At 30.3% G+C, this 16,684-nt stretch overlaps 1 protein-coding gene across 1 annotated transcript; it reads right to left on the bottom strand.

The window, feature by feature from the left end:
• Nucleotides 1-3,160: 3,160 nt before the first annotated feature.
• Nucleotides 3,161-16,433, bottom strand: LOC133030448 (uncharacterized). The gene is made up of 3 exons (XM_061103191.1): nt 16,274-16,433; nt 14,308-14,830; nt 3,161-4,091 (listed from the first exon to the last, which is right to left on the bottom strand). Exons 1-3 carry the CDS (start codon nt 16,431-16,433, stop codon nt 3,161-3,163), a joined length of 1,614 nt encoding a protein of 537 aa, XP_060959174.1.
• Between the last annotated feature and the right edge of the window lie 251 nt (nt 16,434-16,684).

Genomic DNA, 16,684 nt, shown 5'->3' with positions numbered 1-16,684 from the left:
AACCACAATAATGTTTTAAATATCAATCATTACATACCAAAAAGCTAGGTTCAGACCGATCACAAAGATATTCCCAGTCTTGCTGAGATACTTCTCCTCTAGGGCACTCATTCTTGGCCTTCGTTGGATCTATTTCACCACCAACTTTCTTGAAATGGTCATGCAATTTATATTTGTGGCCTCTCCATGCTCGTTGCATCTGCCCATCAATAACTTTTTGGACTTTCTCATCTTCAATGTCAATATTAAATGTATTCTACGGGAAGAAAGTTGCAATAATAATTAGAGATCATAAACTGAAAAATATAAAAATTTAGAAATATTAGTCAATCTTATTAAGAGTCGAGCACGAAGTGGAGCTCTAACTTCTGGAGGTACAAGCCTCCATTCTTTGTACTGAAAACTACAGTAATGGCGAATTATAAATCCAATCTCATTGTTGAATCGCTCAGCATTATCACAAATAGCTTGATTAAGTTTATAGTCGAAGGTTACAGTTAACGACTTAGCTGACTTCTTAAGTACCTTAGTACCATGACCACAAGTAGGCCCCCGTTTTGCTATAGGGTTTCTAGCTTTCTCTACAATACAACATTTTAAAAATAACATATAATATTATTCAGATATAACCCTTAATTGGTTAAGTAAAGAACTTTTTTTAAAAAAAAAATTTGGTTAAGTAAAGAACTTAAAGGATAATTATACCACTTGAATCAATATGTGGGTCTACTAACGGTGGTTCTACTGTTAGTGGATCAGTTGTTGGTGCTTGTTATGCTTGTTGAGCTAATAAACAATTACATTATAAAATAAAATATCAATCCAATATAATCATTAATTAAATATATAGTTGTAGGGAAATATCATACCACTCAAATTAGGAGGTGCTACACTGGTTGATGGTGCTAATGAAGATGATGGTGCAATAGAATGAGACTCTGTTGTAAAATTATCCAAAAAAAAAAAAAACAATTTCAGCAAAGTACTATATGTCTCAACAATAGCAAATAAATTATATTATAATAATCTTACCACTTGTAATTTTATTAGATCTTGTAGTCATACCACTCCGTCCTCCCCTTCGTGATCCTCTTCTAACACTTGGAGCCATTTTAAAAATCTAAACAGATTGTGATAATCAAATTTATAGTATATATTATTTATTATGAATAAAATAAGAATATATTAAATGATATAAATTAAAAGAATTTACTACAGAAAAGTAATTAACCTAATCATCATCAATATCAATATCTTCTCTATCAGAATCAACTTCACTCAAATACTCATACAATGTTTCATCATTAATAAACATTCTTCCATTATCATCAAAATCACCATCCTCTTCTCGATTATCAATATGTCCATTGTCAATATGTAATTCAGCAATCAATTCATTAGAAAGAGTTGTTGGTGCCACGTCTCATCGAACTAGTGAAGACGTCTCAATGACTTCCTCAATTGGTTCAAAAGTTGGTAACTCACTTGATTCTTCTTCTTGAAAAATCCCATCATTCACAATTTTTGGATCACTAACGAATTCATTGTCAGTTGAATCATTTGTATGCTCGGGCACATCAAATATGTTTCGATGATTAACTTTTTGGACAATCATCCAATTTTTACCCCTACTTCGATCACTTAGATAAAAAAACTTGTTGAGCCTGATCAACCAAGATAAATGGATCTTCAACATACCAATTAGAAGTAATATCAATTGATGTCAAATTATGATCAATTGCCATTGTTTTACTTCTTGGATCAGTATTGTACCATTTACATCGAAAGACAAAAACTTTGAAATGATAAATAAAGTCCAACTCTAAGATTTCAAGTAAAACACCATAATAAGTAATATTTCCACTCTCTTCAGTGCCCCCTGGTGAAACTCCGCTACATTGTGTGTTGAACTTATCATCACGTTTTTTACAACGAAATCGAACACCATTTATAATGCAACTATTCCATGATGTGTAACGATCATCAACACCTTGTGACAAAGAATACAAATCATCTGTTGCTTCTTGATTGCCATTAACCTTAAGCATTGCCATCTGTAATATTTATTTCTTGTATTTGATGACTTGATAAACTTAATATCAAACATAATTTACCTTGGTCTTAAACCAAGAAAAGAATTCCTCTTTATGAGCAGCTTCAAGATCTTCTTCTCTTACATATCTTGAACGCAATAATTCTTTGTGCTCACTATATTGAGTGAAAAGTAATTATTTAAATACTAAAAATAAATGTCCTATTAAAAGTAATTAGGAAAGTGAAAAGGGCTCACCTTAGGTATTTATCCAGTTGTTCTCCACAATTATTTAGGATGTACCAATGCACTATCTGGCTATATGCCCCAAGCCTTGCAAATGTAGAAGCCCCCATCATTCGAATTTTATTGTTAAATATTTCTAAAGAATAATTTGAGGTAGGTACACCCAATTACGCTATGGGCGTGTAAAACTTGTTTCAATATTATGTATATATCTTGATAGAAAAGTCACAGCCTCATCAACAACATATGCTTCTGTAATAGAACCATCTAGACATGCAAAGTAACGAACATAGTTCTTGTATGTACCCATTCGTCGTTTGGGACCAAACATCCATCTTCCACATACTGGCCCACCTAATAGAGCTTGCTCAGGCAAATGCACACAAAGGTGAACCATTATTGTAAAAAATGACGGAGGAAATATTTTCTCTAGTTTACACAATATCATAATGATTCCTGATCTCATTTTCTCAATCTCGATGGCATATAATGTCTTGGCACATAGCTTTTGGAAGAACTGACAGAACTCAATCAATGTGCCACGTATTTTTTTGTCCAAGTAAGGAAGAATAGCCACTGGAAATATCTTTTGAAGTAGCACGTGACAATCATGAGTTTTCATTCCTGCAAGAGTATTAGAGTCGGTAGCACATCGACTAATATTTGAAGCATACCCATCTGGTAGTCTAACAGATTTGATAAAATCACAAAAGCTTGCGCATTCTTCTTTAGTTAATGTATAATTGGCATGGCTTCTCGTACTTACCGTTGCGCTTTCTTAACCAAAGTTCTTCTCGAATTTTGAGATCTTCCAAGTCCATTCGTGCTTTTGCTGTATCCTTAGACTTTACAGGATCATCCAATAAGGTCCCAATAATATTATCACACACATTTCTTTTCAATGTGCATGACATCAAGATTATGGCGCAACAATAACTTTGACCAGTATGGTAGCTCAAACAATATACTTTTCTTGGACCAATTGAATTCATCAACACCACGCTTACGCTTTCTATCAAGATTATTAGGTGCTTTACCAGTGGTTATCATAGGGACCTTTTCTAATTGTAACAAAATATCATCACCAGAAAATTGTCGAGGTGCCTGCCTATATTCTGTTTGTCCATCATAGTCTGTACTCCTTCGCCATGTGTGTGTTCTATTTAAGTAGCAACGATGACCCATATAACATTGTTTACCTCGAATTCTTTTAAATCGTGTATCTTCAAGACATATTGGACATGCCAATTTACCCATAGTGCTCCATCCTAACAAGTAAGCATATGCAGGAAAGTCACTAATTGTCCACATTACCATAGCACGAAGAGTGAAATTTGATTTGGAGTACTCATCAAATGCTTCGACTCCATTATTCCATAACATTTTTAGCTCATCAACAAGTGGCTCTAAGAAGACATCAAATTCTTTACCAGGAGACTTTGGACCTGGAATTAACAAGGTCAGCAAATAATTACTCTTATGCATTGAAAGCCAAGGTGGCATGTTATAAGGCAACAAAATGACTGGCCACATACTATGTGTTGTGGACATATGACTAAATGGGTTAAAACCATCTGAGGCTAACCCCATTCGTACATTCCTTGAATCTGCAGCAAACTCAGGATATAGTTCATCAAAATGTTTCCAAGCCTTTCCATCAGCTGGGTGACGTAACACCCCAAACTCTTCAAGACGTTTTTCTTTATGCCAGGGCATTTCTTTAGCTGTATGTCGGGAACTAAAGAATCTCTTCAAGCGAGGAGTGATAGGAAAGTACCGCAGCCGCTTGTGCGGAATTTCGTTACGAACATATCTATTGGACTTGCAAATCAGACAAACAGTAGAGGTAGCTGTTGGAAATTATTTTACCAGGATCTTAGATCTACTCACAAGTATGTTGTTTAACACCCTAAATATGAACTTTCTAAAACGATGAAATAAACACATATAAAGTTTAGGAAACCTTACATTGGGTGCAGCGGAATAATATGACTCCTTCCGTTCAGATATCTAGCCCTTGATTCCTTTCTGTAGCAGAGCATTATCAATATCTGAACCTGGATCTCTTTCTCTGAATCTTTGATGCTGAAACTCCTTTGTTGATGATCTTTCTTCACGATCTTCCTCACTATGATTGAGGTATCACTTGCTGTGTGTGCACTACTCATACACTAAGGATTTCGAAATTCAAGAGGGAAGAGAAAGAAGAAGTGGCAGCTAAAGATAGGGAGAGAGAAAGGCTCAGGTTTTTCTCTGAAGGAAAAATAGAAAATTTAAGTGTAATTTTCCTGAAGCCTTCACTATCTATTTATAGCATTCCACTAGGGTTAGGTTTGAATTATTTGGCATAAAAATAATGAAAATATCAGTTTAAATTTCCTACAAAAGTGGCTGGCCCTATACTAGTGGATTTGGGCCTCACTTTTTGCAATTTTGCAGTTTTACCTTTTCTGTATCTGATTTTCTCAAAAACGTCAATTTTCTAATTCAACCATTTAAATGTCAATTCTAACTATTTAATAACTATAAATAATTATTAAATAATATTGTCATTTATCATATTTATTAATTGAACCATACAAAGTATCATAATTAACAAATATGCCCCTATAAACTCTTTCCTTACAATTTCGCCCTTACTTAGTGAAAAATTCACAAATAGACATAGTCTAATTTGAGAATTATAATTGATTAATCAAAATCAATTACATGAGTCTTACAAGCAATATTATCTCAACTAGTGGGGGGACCATGGGTCTATATAACCGAGCTTCCAATAAGTAGATCAAGAATTTAGCACTAAAATTCACTAACTTATTAATTCTTCGTTGAATCCACGCATAGAACTTAGAATTGCACTCTCAGTATATAGAATGCTCTATATGTTCCACCATATAGACACATCATTAGTTATCCATTGTTATAATCCTAATGTGATCAATGATCCTCTATATGAATGATCTACACTGTAAAGGGATTAAATTACCGTTACACCCTACAATGTATTTTATCCTTAAAACACTTGACCCCGTATAAATGATATTTCAGCTTATGTGAAATGAGTACTCCACCATTTATGTTCGTTTGGTCAAGCTCGAAGGAGATCATCCTTTGCTTACTATTCGCCAGATAGAAGCTATAGATTCCATGTTTATGCTAGTGCTCCCACTCAATTGCACTACCGTGTTCCCAAAATGTACGTATCACCCTGACCTAAAAGTAGGCTTAACTAACAAATCAAAGAACACGAATAGCCTCTCGAGATTGAGCCTAATCATATCAGGATCAAGATCATTTGATCTAGGATCAACTAGGCGATATTGACTTGAATAGATATTACGGTAAGTTTAATAAATCTAAGTCAAAGTTCAATATCGGTCCCTTCCGATGCATACTCCATGCATCCAACCTGAGCTTTACTTTAACCAATGTTCTGGAAAGAACATAGTATTTCTCCAAATACAAGTAAACTCTTGTTGTAGATTATCATATCGGTAAAACCACCGTGTCTGATAAATCTAGGAAACTTTATTCACATAGTCATGTTTACTTTCCAATGTGTTGACGGCACAATAAACAGGATCAAGTATGTGAAAAGGGTTTCAGATGAATTTATACATTATGTACATATAATCATGAAATAAATCATGTGAACCATGCAACATTAAATGTTATTTCTGATCTATATTAATAAGCAAATCTGATTATATTGAAATGAGTTTTATTTAGGGCATAAAACCCAACAAACTCCCACTTGCACTAATATAAAACAAAAAGTGCGTTTAAAATCATCTCAACACCTTGATATGCAAATCAAGTGTAGTAGTAGTAAACTCCTCGTAATAGGATCTGAAAGGTTGAATTAACCACAACCTTTTCTCCACTATTACTCTTCCTTAATCACAAAATAATTGATAATGTGAAATTCCTCTCTATATGTTTACTCTCTTGGGATACTGGATTCTATATCTTTGGCAACTACTTTTGGTTAATCAGGAAATTAACACTAGTAGTTTAAGGCAATTTGGAATGATGCCAAAAATGTATAGAACTTTCCTTAGACTGAATAAGTACCTTTCCTGCAACCTTAACATTCAGTCCCTCTCTGGTAGACCTAGAGACTTCAGATAGGTTTTTACACTTCTCCAAAATCACTATTCCACCCCCAGAGTAATCACCATCTTATCAGAAAGATTTACTAGCACAAAGGCAAATTTCGAAATCTGATATGGTGTAGTCTAAGAGTTTTAAATACACCCTTATAGACTAACATATAGTTCCTCTTCTTAATCTTAGGATTTACTTGATTGTGTTCCAATGTTCTTCTCCTGGATTAATCTGATACCTACTCATTACTCCCACTCAACAACAGGTGTCTGGTCTAAGGCATACAAAAGCATATCTAAGACCTCTCACTGTTGATATAAGAAATTCTTTCATGGCTTTATCTTTTCTGGAATAGTTAAGACTTTTCCTTAGATAAATAAAATCTATACCTAAGAAGTTGTGAAGCTTCTATAGATTGCCATTAGAAAGAAAATGCTTCAGCATCTTACTAAAGTAAGTTGCTTGCATTAGAGTAAGTAATTACCAGGTATACCATAAGCCATAGGTTTAGATAAAATCAAACCTATAATACTAGGAACAGGAAGTTTGTTAAGTCCATAGAATAGAATTATTAACTAAAATTTCCTTTTATGTCCTTGTAATAGAAAACTTTAGGTTACTCCATGTGAATGGATTAAACCATAGTTCTATTGGCTTTTCTTCTTAGTTTCTTATCTTGACAATCCATTACTTGTTTAAACTCACAATGGATTTTAATCACTAGTGTCTCCCAAGTCATAAGAAGGTGATTTCCTAGAAACTCTCCCACTACGACAAGGTACCGTAAATTATGTCGAAGAAAACTAAATGGTATTGATCTCTTCGGTTGTGACAAGACAACAGAGGCAGTGGGATCATCATATGTTATATAAGATGATAGAACACTCTTGGAATCAAGAAAAATATCTCCTTTATTTGCTACTTGTTTTCAGACTTAGTCATTTTCTTAGAAAAGTAGTATTTGTTTGAACAAACACTTTCTTATCTATTGACAATGGGATGGTCCACCCCTAATCACTTAGAATAGCTAACAAACCATGGTTAATGGTTCTAGCTTTTCTTAAGATTTTGATTAGGTCATCCATGAATCTAGTAATGATTTACATTAAGTATACAACCATTACATCATTCTGAAATTGTATTACCATAGAAGGAATTAGGCAACGACTAGTAACAAATCATCAACATGCAACTCGAAATTTCTGGGGAGGTAAGTTTGGATATAATTCAAAAATCAATTTAATGATCTTTGAACTGCATATCTACTAACTATTTCTCCACCCCTATCAGTTCGCAAGATCTTTAACCACTTACCTTAATGGTTTTAACCATTGCTAGAAATTAATGAAATTTTTCAAACATTTCAAATTTCTTTGCTAAAAGGTATAATCTAGAGTTATCGTTTTAAGAATACAACGAAAAACTCATATCCACCCCTGAATGTACATCCATCTGCGAATGAGATGAACTACTTTCAGTGGATATAGGCATATTAACTCTTTGCAGAGATTGATCATGTCAAATTCACTATGAACAAGATACAAATGCCATAGATTAAAAAAAATGTGGTAGTGTCTTTTGATGACATAGGTTTAGTTACATCAAAGAGTTCTTAGAATAGTGCAAGTGGATCCTGGCCACAGAATACCTAACTCATATTCCATACAGTTTGAATCCGTTAATAAAAGATGGATAATAAACACTTGAGAAAGTGTAACTGTATTGTATCTAGAATTAGAAATATAAGAAAATTTCTGTTTGGATTCTAAAATTAAAGTCAAAGACTTAAATTCAACCAAATATAATGAGTAATTCTTTCTTGGACCACCACTACTAATACAAACTCTAAGTCAGATTTGCCCATACAAGTAGGAGATTTCTAAGATTGAGGATTTATATCAATTGGCAATAGAATTTCGGGATTATAATCATATGCGTCATTTAATTTCTTAAGAGAAAATATAATGACATGAAATGATTTATAGACCATTCATCCAATGATATGTTTTGAAGCTAATTCGAAATGAATAAGCTAAGAGGAATTAGGATAATTTCGTTTATAAATAAGAATCCAACGATGCTTCGATTAGCGAAAGACAAATTAATCTTATTTATGTAATCTTCTTGTTTCATATTGTAAAAATACTAGTCTAAGGTGTCATCAATTGATGAACAGTTAGATGTCGCATATACAATACTTATCTTTCGAGATCTTACACTATTATGTATGTCTAATGGTGAAAATCCATTAGGGATTTATCTCATTAGAAAAACAAACATGTTAGACCAACAATGAAGATTCGAAATTAAACTACAACTTAATAACAGAAAATAACATGGTTCAATATAAATTCATACACAATTCAGAAATTATAAACATATAGCAAGTAGGAATGACTAGTGAAACTACTAAAACATACAATCCTAAATAATTTCCAAGGTTTTCAACAAACCGATACAAAGGTCCCGTAGGCGAGAGTCAAAGCATCATTTATTGAATAGAGTTGTCAGCTCATCTAAAATAGAAACCATTCTAGCAACCTTTTATTCGATCAAAATAAGAATCCAACGTTGTCCCGGTAGGCGAGAGTCAAGGTTATTCTCATTTCATGAGCCTCTACCATTGTTTCATGTTTCATAAGTTTATCTCTAAGTAGTCACCGTAGGGGAGAGTCTAATAGAGACGAAAACTTACAAAATACTTATCAAATGAAATCTTACGGTGTTAAATGCGTTCAACGAATAACCATCCATAGGGGGACGAAGTCTAGCGTCTCGAGGTTATATTGAAAACATTTAACTTTTGTAAGACCAACAATGGAGATCGAATATCTTAATAATAATCAAGCTCATTATTTAAAGTGAGTTGTATTTTCTTTGATTCTCTTTATTTAATTTATTTATTTTAAATATATATTTATTTAAAATTTCCAATTTAGAATGAAAAATTCTAAATATAAATTTTAATTTAATATTTATAAATTTTACTTAGATGAATTATTTCCATCTTAGTAATAATTTCCAATAAATTTTAAGAAAAATATTCAATTTAAGTTGTTACAAAATTAATATAAATTAATTTACAACTCAAATTTAATTTTCTATAAATATATATTGCATTTCAAAAAATTAAAGTATTTAAGAATACAATTTTCGAAAATGCATGTTAAAATAAAAAATTACTCCTGGAAAAATTATTATAATTTAATGTTGGCCCAAAATTAATTTACAACAAAAAATATAATTTTCCTATTTAATTAAATATATAAGAAGAATTTAAATATTTAAGTATGATGATGAAAATCAACTTAAATATTAATTTTCTATTTAATTAAATACACTAGAAAAATACTTCAAGCAAAAATATCATCTATCTAGATTTTTCTTTGACTAATTAATTCAATTTCTAATAATATACTTTAATTCAATTTATTTTAAATTAATCAATAAATGAAAAAAAATCATTGATTTAAGTTGATCCAAGAATTAATTAAAATAAATAATTAATTTACAACTTAATCTATTTTTCAAGATAAAATTCGAAATTCTAGCATTTAAGAAATGCAATTTCGAAAATTGATTAATAAAATAAAGAAAAAAATATATTTTGAAAATTATTTAAATTTAGTTGAAAAATTAAATTTCAACTAAAAATAATTTTCTATTTAATTAAATGTCATGAAAAAGAAATATTTAAGTATGATGATAAAAATCAACTTAGATATTTAATTTTCAAATTAATTAAATGTATTAAATTCAAGAAATAAATAATTAAGTGTAGAGAAGGCTTAATTATTAATTTCTAGTTTAATACTAGGAAAAATATACTTAAAATAAATTGTACCAAAATTAATTAAATAATTAATTTCACAATTTATAATATTGTCCTATTTAATATTAGAAATAATAAGTAGTCTAGAAATAACTATCTAGAAAATATCTTATTTGACTAAGTATCTTTTCCACAAAATTTGAAAAAATATCTAATTTAAGTTGTATTAGAAAAAATCTAGAACTTAAATATTTTTCAAATTTAAATTTAATTAAATATCAAAAATTAAGTTGTAACCACTTAATTTTAAAATATTCCATTTTAAGTTAATATTCGAAAAGATATTAACTTAAAAAATATCTAAAGAATCTTAATAACCAATGCCTAAAATTCCTCAACTTAATTTTGAAATTTTCAATTCAAAAGATATTCAGATTTAAGTTGGTTAGTTGAAGATAACTAAATATCAACTTAAATAGGAATATTTAATGAAAAATTTAAATTAAGTTCCAGAAAGAATCTAGATGGTTATAATTCTATATTTAATTAAATACAAGAAAATACATATAGTTTAGCTTAGAATAAAGAATTCTTTAAACTATAATTTTCTTAAATTAATTTCAAAATAAATGAAATTAATTATGTTGCTAATCAATTTTATTAGGTTAAACTAGTGTAATTAACCTAGTACAGTTGTTCAAATCAGGCAAATGGGCCTTCACAATTGGGGTGGTTTGTGTGAGGGGGTGCTGGGTTCAGTATGTCGTACACACTTCTATGGCTCCCAACTCTCACACAAGGCCCAAAAGAGAGGAATTTAACCTTAATAAGAACAACTGTTATTAATTGAATAGGCCCAAAAACTAAATGGGCCTAAATAAATTCTATCAATAACTATGATAATTTATTTTAGCAACATTAACCTATATGCATCTATAATAAAATTAAGCACATAGGCTCAAACAGGCACACTTTGGATGGGTCCTATCATGTTGCTAGGTCATACACAGATGAAAGAAGATTGTAAATATACCTGTTACAAATTATTATCTTGACCAAGGGAGCCATCAGATCATTAGATCTGGCAAAAGGTAACCATGGCTATTTGCAATCAAGTAATAATAGGTTTTAAAAACTTACATACAAGCTAAAACCACATACTCCTGCAACAAGGTTAGCTGGATAGTTGGAAGTAGGATTTATTTAATTTTAAATAAATAATTTCGAAAAATAATTAAAAAAAAAATTTAATATTCGAAAAATAAAATAAAATTTAAATTTCGAAATTTAAAAAAAATATTTAAAATTAAACTTACTTTTTGAAAAATTAGGTTTCAACCTAAATATCATTTCAAAATTTGCTAATTACTTTTAAAAATTAAATGTTATTTTAAAAATAAAAATTAGAAAAGATAAATGAAATATCTTTTCAGATTTTAAATTTATTTTAAATAAATAAAATAACAAAATTTAAAAGTTAGCAAAATATCTTACATCTATTTAAAATTACATGATTATAAATATTTTGTTTTAAATTTAAATAAGGTCAAAATATCTAAAAAGATTTAATTTTAAAAAAAAAATCTTAAAAGATAAGATATAATTAAAAATATCTTAAAAGATAAGATATTTTAAAAAATATCTTAAAAGATTTTATAAATATCTTATAAAATATGACCTTAAATTTTTAAAAAAAAAAAGATATAATCAAATTTAAAAATAAGATAGATTTTTAAGCAAGAAGATAGATACTAATTCTATTCAAATTCAAATTACACTAATATCTTTAATTAAATTTAAAAAATATTAAATTTATTCAAAATGATAATTAGAATTGAATTAGGAATAGTAATAGTATAAATACAAAACTATACAAGAAATTGGAAGTTAATTCCATGAAAAAGCATGAAAAATCGAAGAAAAACAAAAAAAATCGAAACTGTACGGACAGATTTGCGATCGCAGGAAAATATCAACACAGCCCCGATTTTTTCAAATCTTCAAAAAATCATAACTAATTCAAATAAAATCCAAATTAAGTTCTGTAAAAAGGCTAACTTGCTTAATTTTTTCCATACTATCCAATAAAAATAATTCCAGAGATAAAATCGCAATTATTTTTCACGAAAAATTTCACAAACATCAATCAATCATCAAATAACACTCAATACAACATGATACCATCCAAAGAACATACAAACAATCGTTTTAAAGTCCAAATTTCTTGCAAGTAAATCAATTACCATGGCTCTGAGGCCAGTTGTTGGAAATTATTTTACCAGGATCTTAGATCTACTCACAAGTATATTGTTTAACACCCTAAATATGAACTTTCTAAAACGATGAAATAAACACATATAAAGTTTAGGAAACCTTACATTGGGTGCAGCGGAATAATATGACTCCTTCCGTTCAGATATCTAGCCCTTGATTCCTTTCTGTAGCAGAGCATTATCAATATCCGAACACGGATCTCTTCTCTCGAATCTTTGATGCTGAAACTCCTTTGCTGATGATCTTTCTTCACGATCTTCCTCACTATGATTGAGGTATCACTTGCTGTGTGTGGGCACTACTCATACACTAAGGATTTCGAAATTCAAGAGGGAAGAGAAAGAAGAAGTGGCAGCTAAAGATAGGGAGAGAGAAAGGCTCAGGTTTTTCTCTGAAGGAAAAATAGAAAATTTAAGTGTAATTTTCCTGAAGCCTTCACTATCTATTTATAGCATTCCACTAGGGTTAGGTTTGAATTATTTGGCATTAAAATAATGAAAATGTCAGTTTAAATTTCCTACAAAAGTGGCTGGCCCTATACTAGTGGATTTGGGCCTCACTTTTTGCAATTTTGCAGTTTTACCTTTTCTGCATCTGATTTTCTCAAAAACGTCAATTTTTTAATTCAACCATTTAAATGCCAATTCTAACTATTTAATAACTATAAATAATTATTAAATAATATTGTCATTTATCATATTTATTAATTGAACCATACAAAGTATCATAATTAACAAATATGCCCCTATAAACTCTTTCTTTACAATTTCGCCCTTACTTAGTGAAAAATTCACAAATAGACATAGTCTAATTTGAGAATTATAATTGATTAATCAAAATCAATTACATGAGTCTTACAAGCAATATTATCTCAACTAGTGGGGGGACCATGGGTCTATATAACCGAGCTTCCAATAAGTAGATCAAGAATTTAGCACTAAAATTCACTAACTTATTAATTCTTCGTTGAATCCACGCATAGAACTTAGAATTGCACTCTCAGTATGTAGAATGCTCTATATGTTCCACCATATAGACACATCATTAGTTATCCATTGTTATAATCCTAATGTGATCAATGATCATCTATATGAATGATCTACATTGTAAAGGGATTAAATTACCGTTACACCCTACAATGTATTTTATCCTTAAAACACTTGACCCCGTATAAATGATATTTCAGCTTATGTGAAATGAGTACTCCACCATTTATGTTCGTTTGGTCAAGCTCGAAGGAGATCATCCTTTGCTTACTATTCGCCAGATAGAAGCTATAGATTCCATGTTTATGCTAGCGCTCCCACTCAATTGCACTACCGTGTTCCCAAAATGTACGTATCACCCTGACCTAAAAGTAGGCTTAACTAACAAATCAAAGAACACGAATAGCCTCTCGAGATTGAGCCTAATCATATCAGGATCAAGATCATTTGATCTAGGATCAACTAGGCGATATTGACTTGAATAGATATTACGGTAAGTTTAATAAATCTAAGTCAAAGTTCAATATCGGTCCCTTCCGATGCATACTCCATGCATCCAACCTGAGCTTTACTTTAACCAATGTTCTGGAAAGAACATAGTATTTCTCCAAATACAAGTAAACTCTTGTTGCAGATTATCATATCACTAAAACCCTGTGTCTGATAAATCTAGGAAACTTTATTCACATAGTCATGTTTACTTTCCAATGTGTTGACGGCACAATAAACATGATCAAGTATGTGAAAAGGGTTTCAGATGAATTTATACATTATGTACATATAATCATGAAATAAATCATGTGAACCATGCAACATTAAATGTTATTTTTGATCTATATTAATAAGCAAATCTGATTATATTGAAATGAGTTTTATTTAGCGCATAAAACCCAACAGTGGCATGTTCGCCATGAAATAGAGCACAATCGTATTGACAAATATCAATGTTCTCATAACCTAAACCAACATCACATAGTAGCTTTCTTGCGTCGTAGTAGTTTGTAGGACAATTATTATCCTTTGGCAGTAATTCATGTAAGAATTTTAACAACATTTCAAATGAACTATCACTCCACTTGTTTAGGACTTTTATGTTCATTAACTTCACAACACAAGTTAAGGCAGAGGAGTTTTCACATCCCTTGAACAAAGGACTATTCAAAGCTTCATATAGTTTCTCATAACGAGCTTGTTCAGCAGCAGGTCGACTATCTACAATAAACTCATATGTAGAGCCAATATTAACAAATTCAACACCAGTTGCATCATGCAATCCTGCTCCCAAGTCGTCATGCTCGTATGGGACGTCCTCATTATTTTCTATTTCTTCCTCCAATTCTTCCTCACCATGGTAGATCCATTTTATGTAGGAATTCACAATCCCATTTCTTATTAAATGTGCCCTTATGACATCTGTAGTTTGCAACTTCTAATTTTCACACTTCTTGCACAGGCACCAGGTTAAACCATTAGAGTTTATAGTTTGCTTCGCTACTTCTAGAAATTCTTCCACTCATTTAATGTACTCTCTAGATAGTCTATTTAGGTTTACTACCCATTCACGATCCATTCTAATCTAAAGTTTATCACAAATAATTAAAAATCACCACATACTAGAATTAGGACTAATCAAATTATTTTTCAGTGTATTAAAATTAGCTACTTAATAATTAACAAAAAAGTATGTTTTATGGTAGAAGATAAAATCTAAAATTAATAGTTATAATTAAATAAAATAATATACAAAATCATGAAACATATAAGAAAAATAAACAAAAATGAAAAATAAAATACCTAAAATGATAACAAGAGACTAAATATTGGTGACCAAACAATTTTAAGCTAAGACAATTGTAGACATAGAACACCTGGAAAAAAAAAAGGAAAGAAAATGAGGTTTAGAAATACAATTAATAATAATAATAATAATAATAATAATAATAATAATAATAATAATAATAATAATAATAATAATAATAATAATGAAAAATCAAAGCTCCACTAGATTTCAGAACAAAAGATCAAGTCCAAGTGCCAAGTACTTAAGAACTCAGATAAAAACTTGGTAATCACCAACTTCCCCGATCTGATAATAGAGCATGGTAAGAAAATCATATAAATCTTTGTTCACAACAAATTCCTAAATTCAACCAAAAATATACTTTGTTAGTCTGGCACTTCTACTACTTCTCAAACCACATTGCAATACTAGATGTGGCAATAGATTTAGGGTTCTAAATAGATTTTTCTACCTCTAGGACTATTGATCATGTGGTTATTATAAGTGTTGTTGATTTATCTTAAAAGTGTGAGAGTTATGGGGTCTAACTATTTGCTTCATAATTTTTAAAAACTCGTCAATAAAAACAAACATTACAAAAGAATTTGAGTAAGTTGTAATATATAGATTAGCAGAGCAATAAAAACTTTTTTTTTACCAAAATAGAAGGATGATAAAATATACTTTATAAATTTGGCTATACAATATATAAATATACCATCTTGAAGAATTTTGTGAAAAATTAATAGAGTAGACAATATGAAGAAGATTATTTCTTAGTGTCATATAGTGCAAAAAAAACAAATTAATCTAATGAAATTTTATTAAGGGCACCTTTTCATGCATATGCTCTGCCCTGTTAACAGTTTTTGCATTATAATATATAACAAGATAAGTTAGACAAGAAGGTTCAAGGGAGGAGACAAATGAATATGTGGTAGAATTTAAACAATACTCAATGCTCCTAGTTGTAGTGTATGTTAAACATTTATATGTATAAACTGAAATATATGTATGTGTATATAAAATGCGGAATAAACAAATATATACACTATATAACTTAAGGATCGAAATACCTCCAGCCATTGATTTTGGAGCTTCAAACTCACATAAGCTTTGATCTGCAAAGGAAACTAGTTGATGTGGGCAATCGGACTTCCTCGCTCTCTCAACTCTCTTTAAATAGAATTTGTTGTTATGAACAGAATGAGTGAAGAGCTCGGGCACTGAGACCATTTATTTATAGGTTAGATACTCCATCAGTATCTGCACCACATTAATTGTCAGAATATTTTGACAATTAATTCAGGAAATCAAATCGGGTAATGAATATTTAAATCTGACCATATATAGAATATTACGTAATTAATTTTGTCCAGATTCAATGAATATAAAATATTCATTTATCAGAAAATCAATTCTTTATTTTATTTCCTTAAATAGAAATTTATTTCCCAAAATAAAATATTCTTACATTCTCCCACTTG

This window comes from Cannabis sativa, chromosome 8 (genome assembly GCF_029168945.1).
Source record: "Cannabis sativa cultivar Pink pepper isolate KNU-18-1 chromosome 8, ASM2916894v1, whole genome shotgun sequence".
Taxonomy (NCBI): Eukaryota; Viridiplantae; Streptophyta; class Magnoliopsida; order Rosales; family Cannabaceae; genus Cannabis; species Cannabis sativa.
The sequence above is the reverse complement of the archived record's forward strand: the minus strand, read 5'-3'. Positions and strand labels throughout refer to the sequence as shown.

Excerpts from the sequence above, each read along its gene's own strand:
- LOC133030448 (XM_061103191.1), bottom strand. The coding sequence starts at position 16,433 with ATGGTCTCAGTGCCCGAGCTCTTCACTCATTCTGTTCATAACAACAAA. Across the intron at positions 14,831-16,273 it reads TCCAAAATCAATGGCTGGAG|ATGTCATAAGGGCACATTTA; the intron begins GTATTTCGATCC and ends TGCAAACTACAG. Across the intron at positions 4,092-14,307 it reads GGCGAACATGCCACTGTTGG|ATATGTTCGTAACGAAATTC; the intron begins GTTTTATGCGCT and ends CAAGTCCAATAG.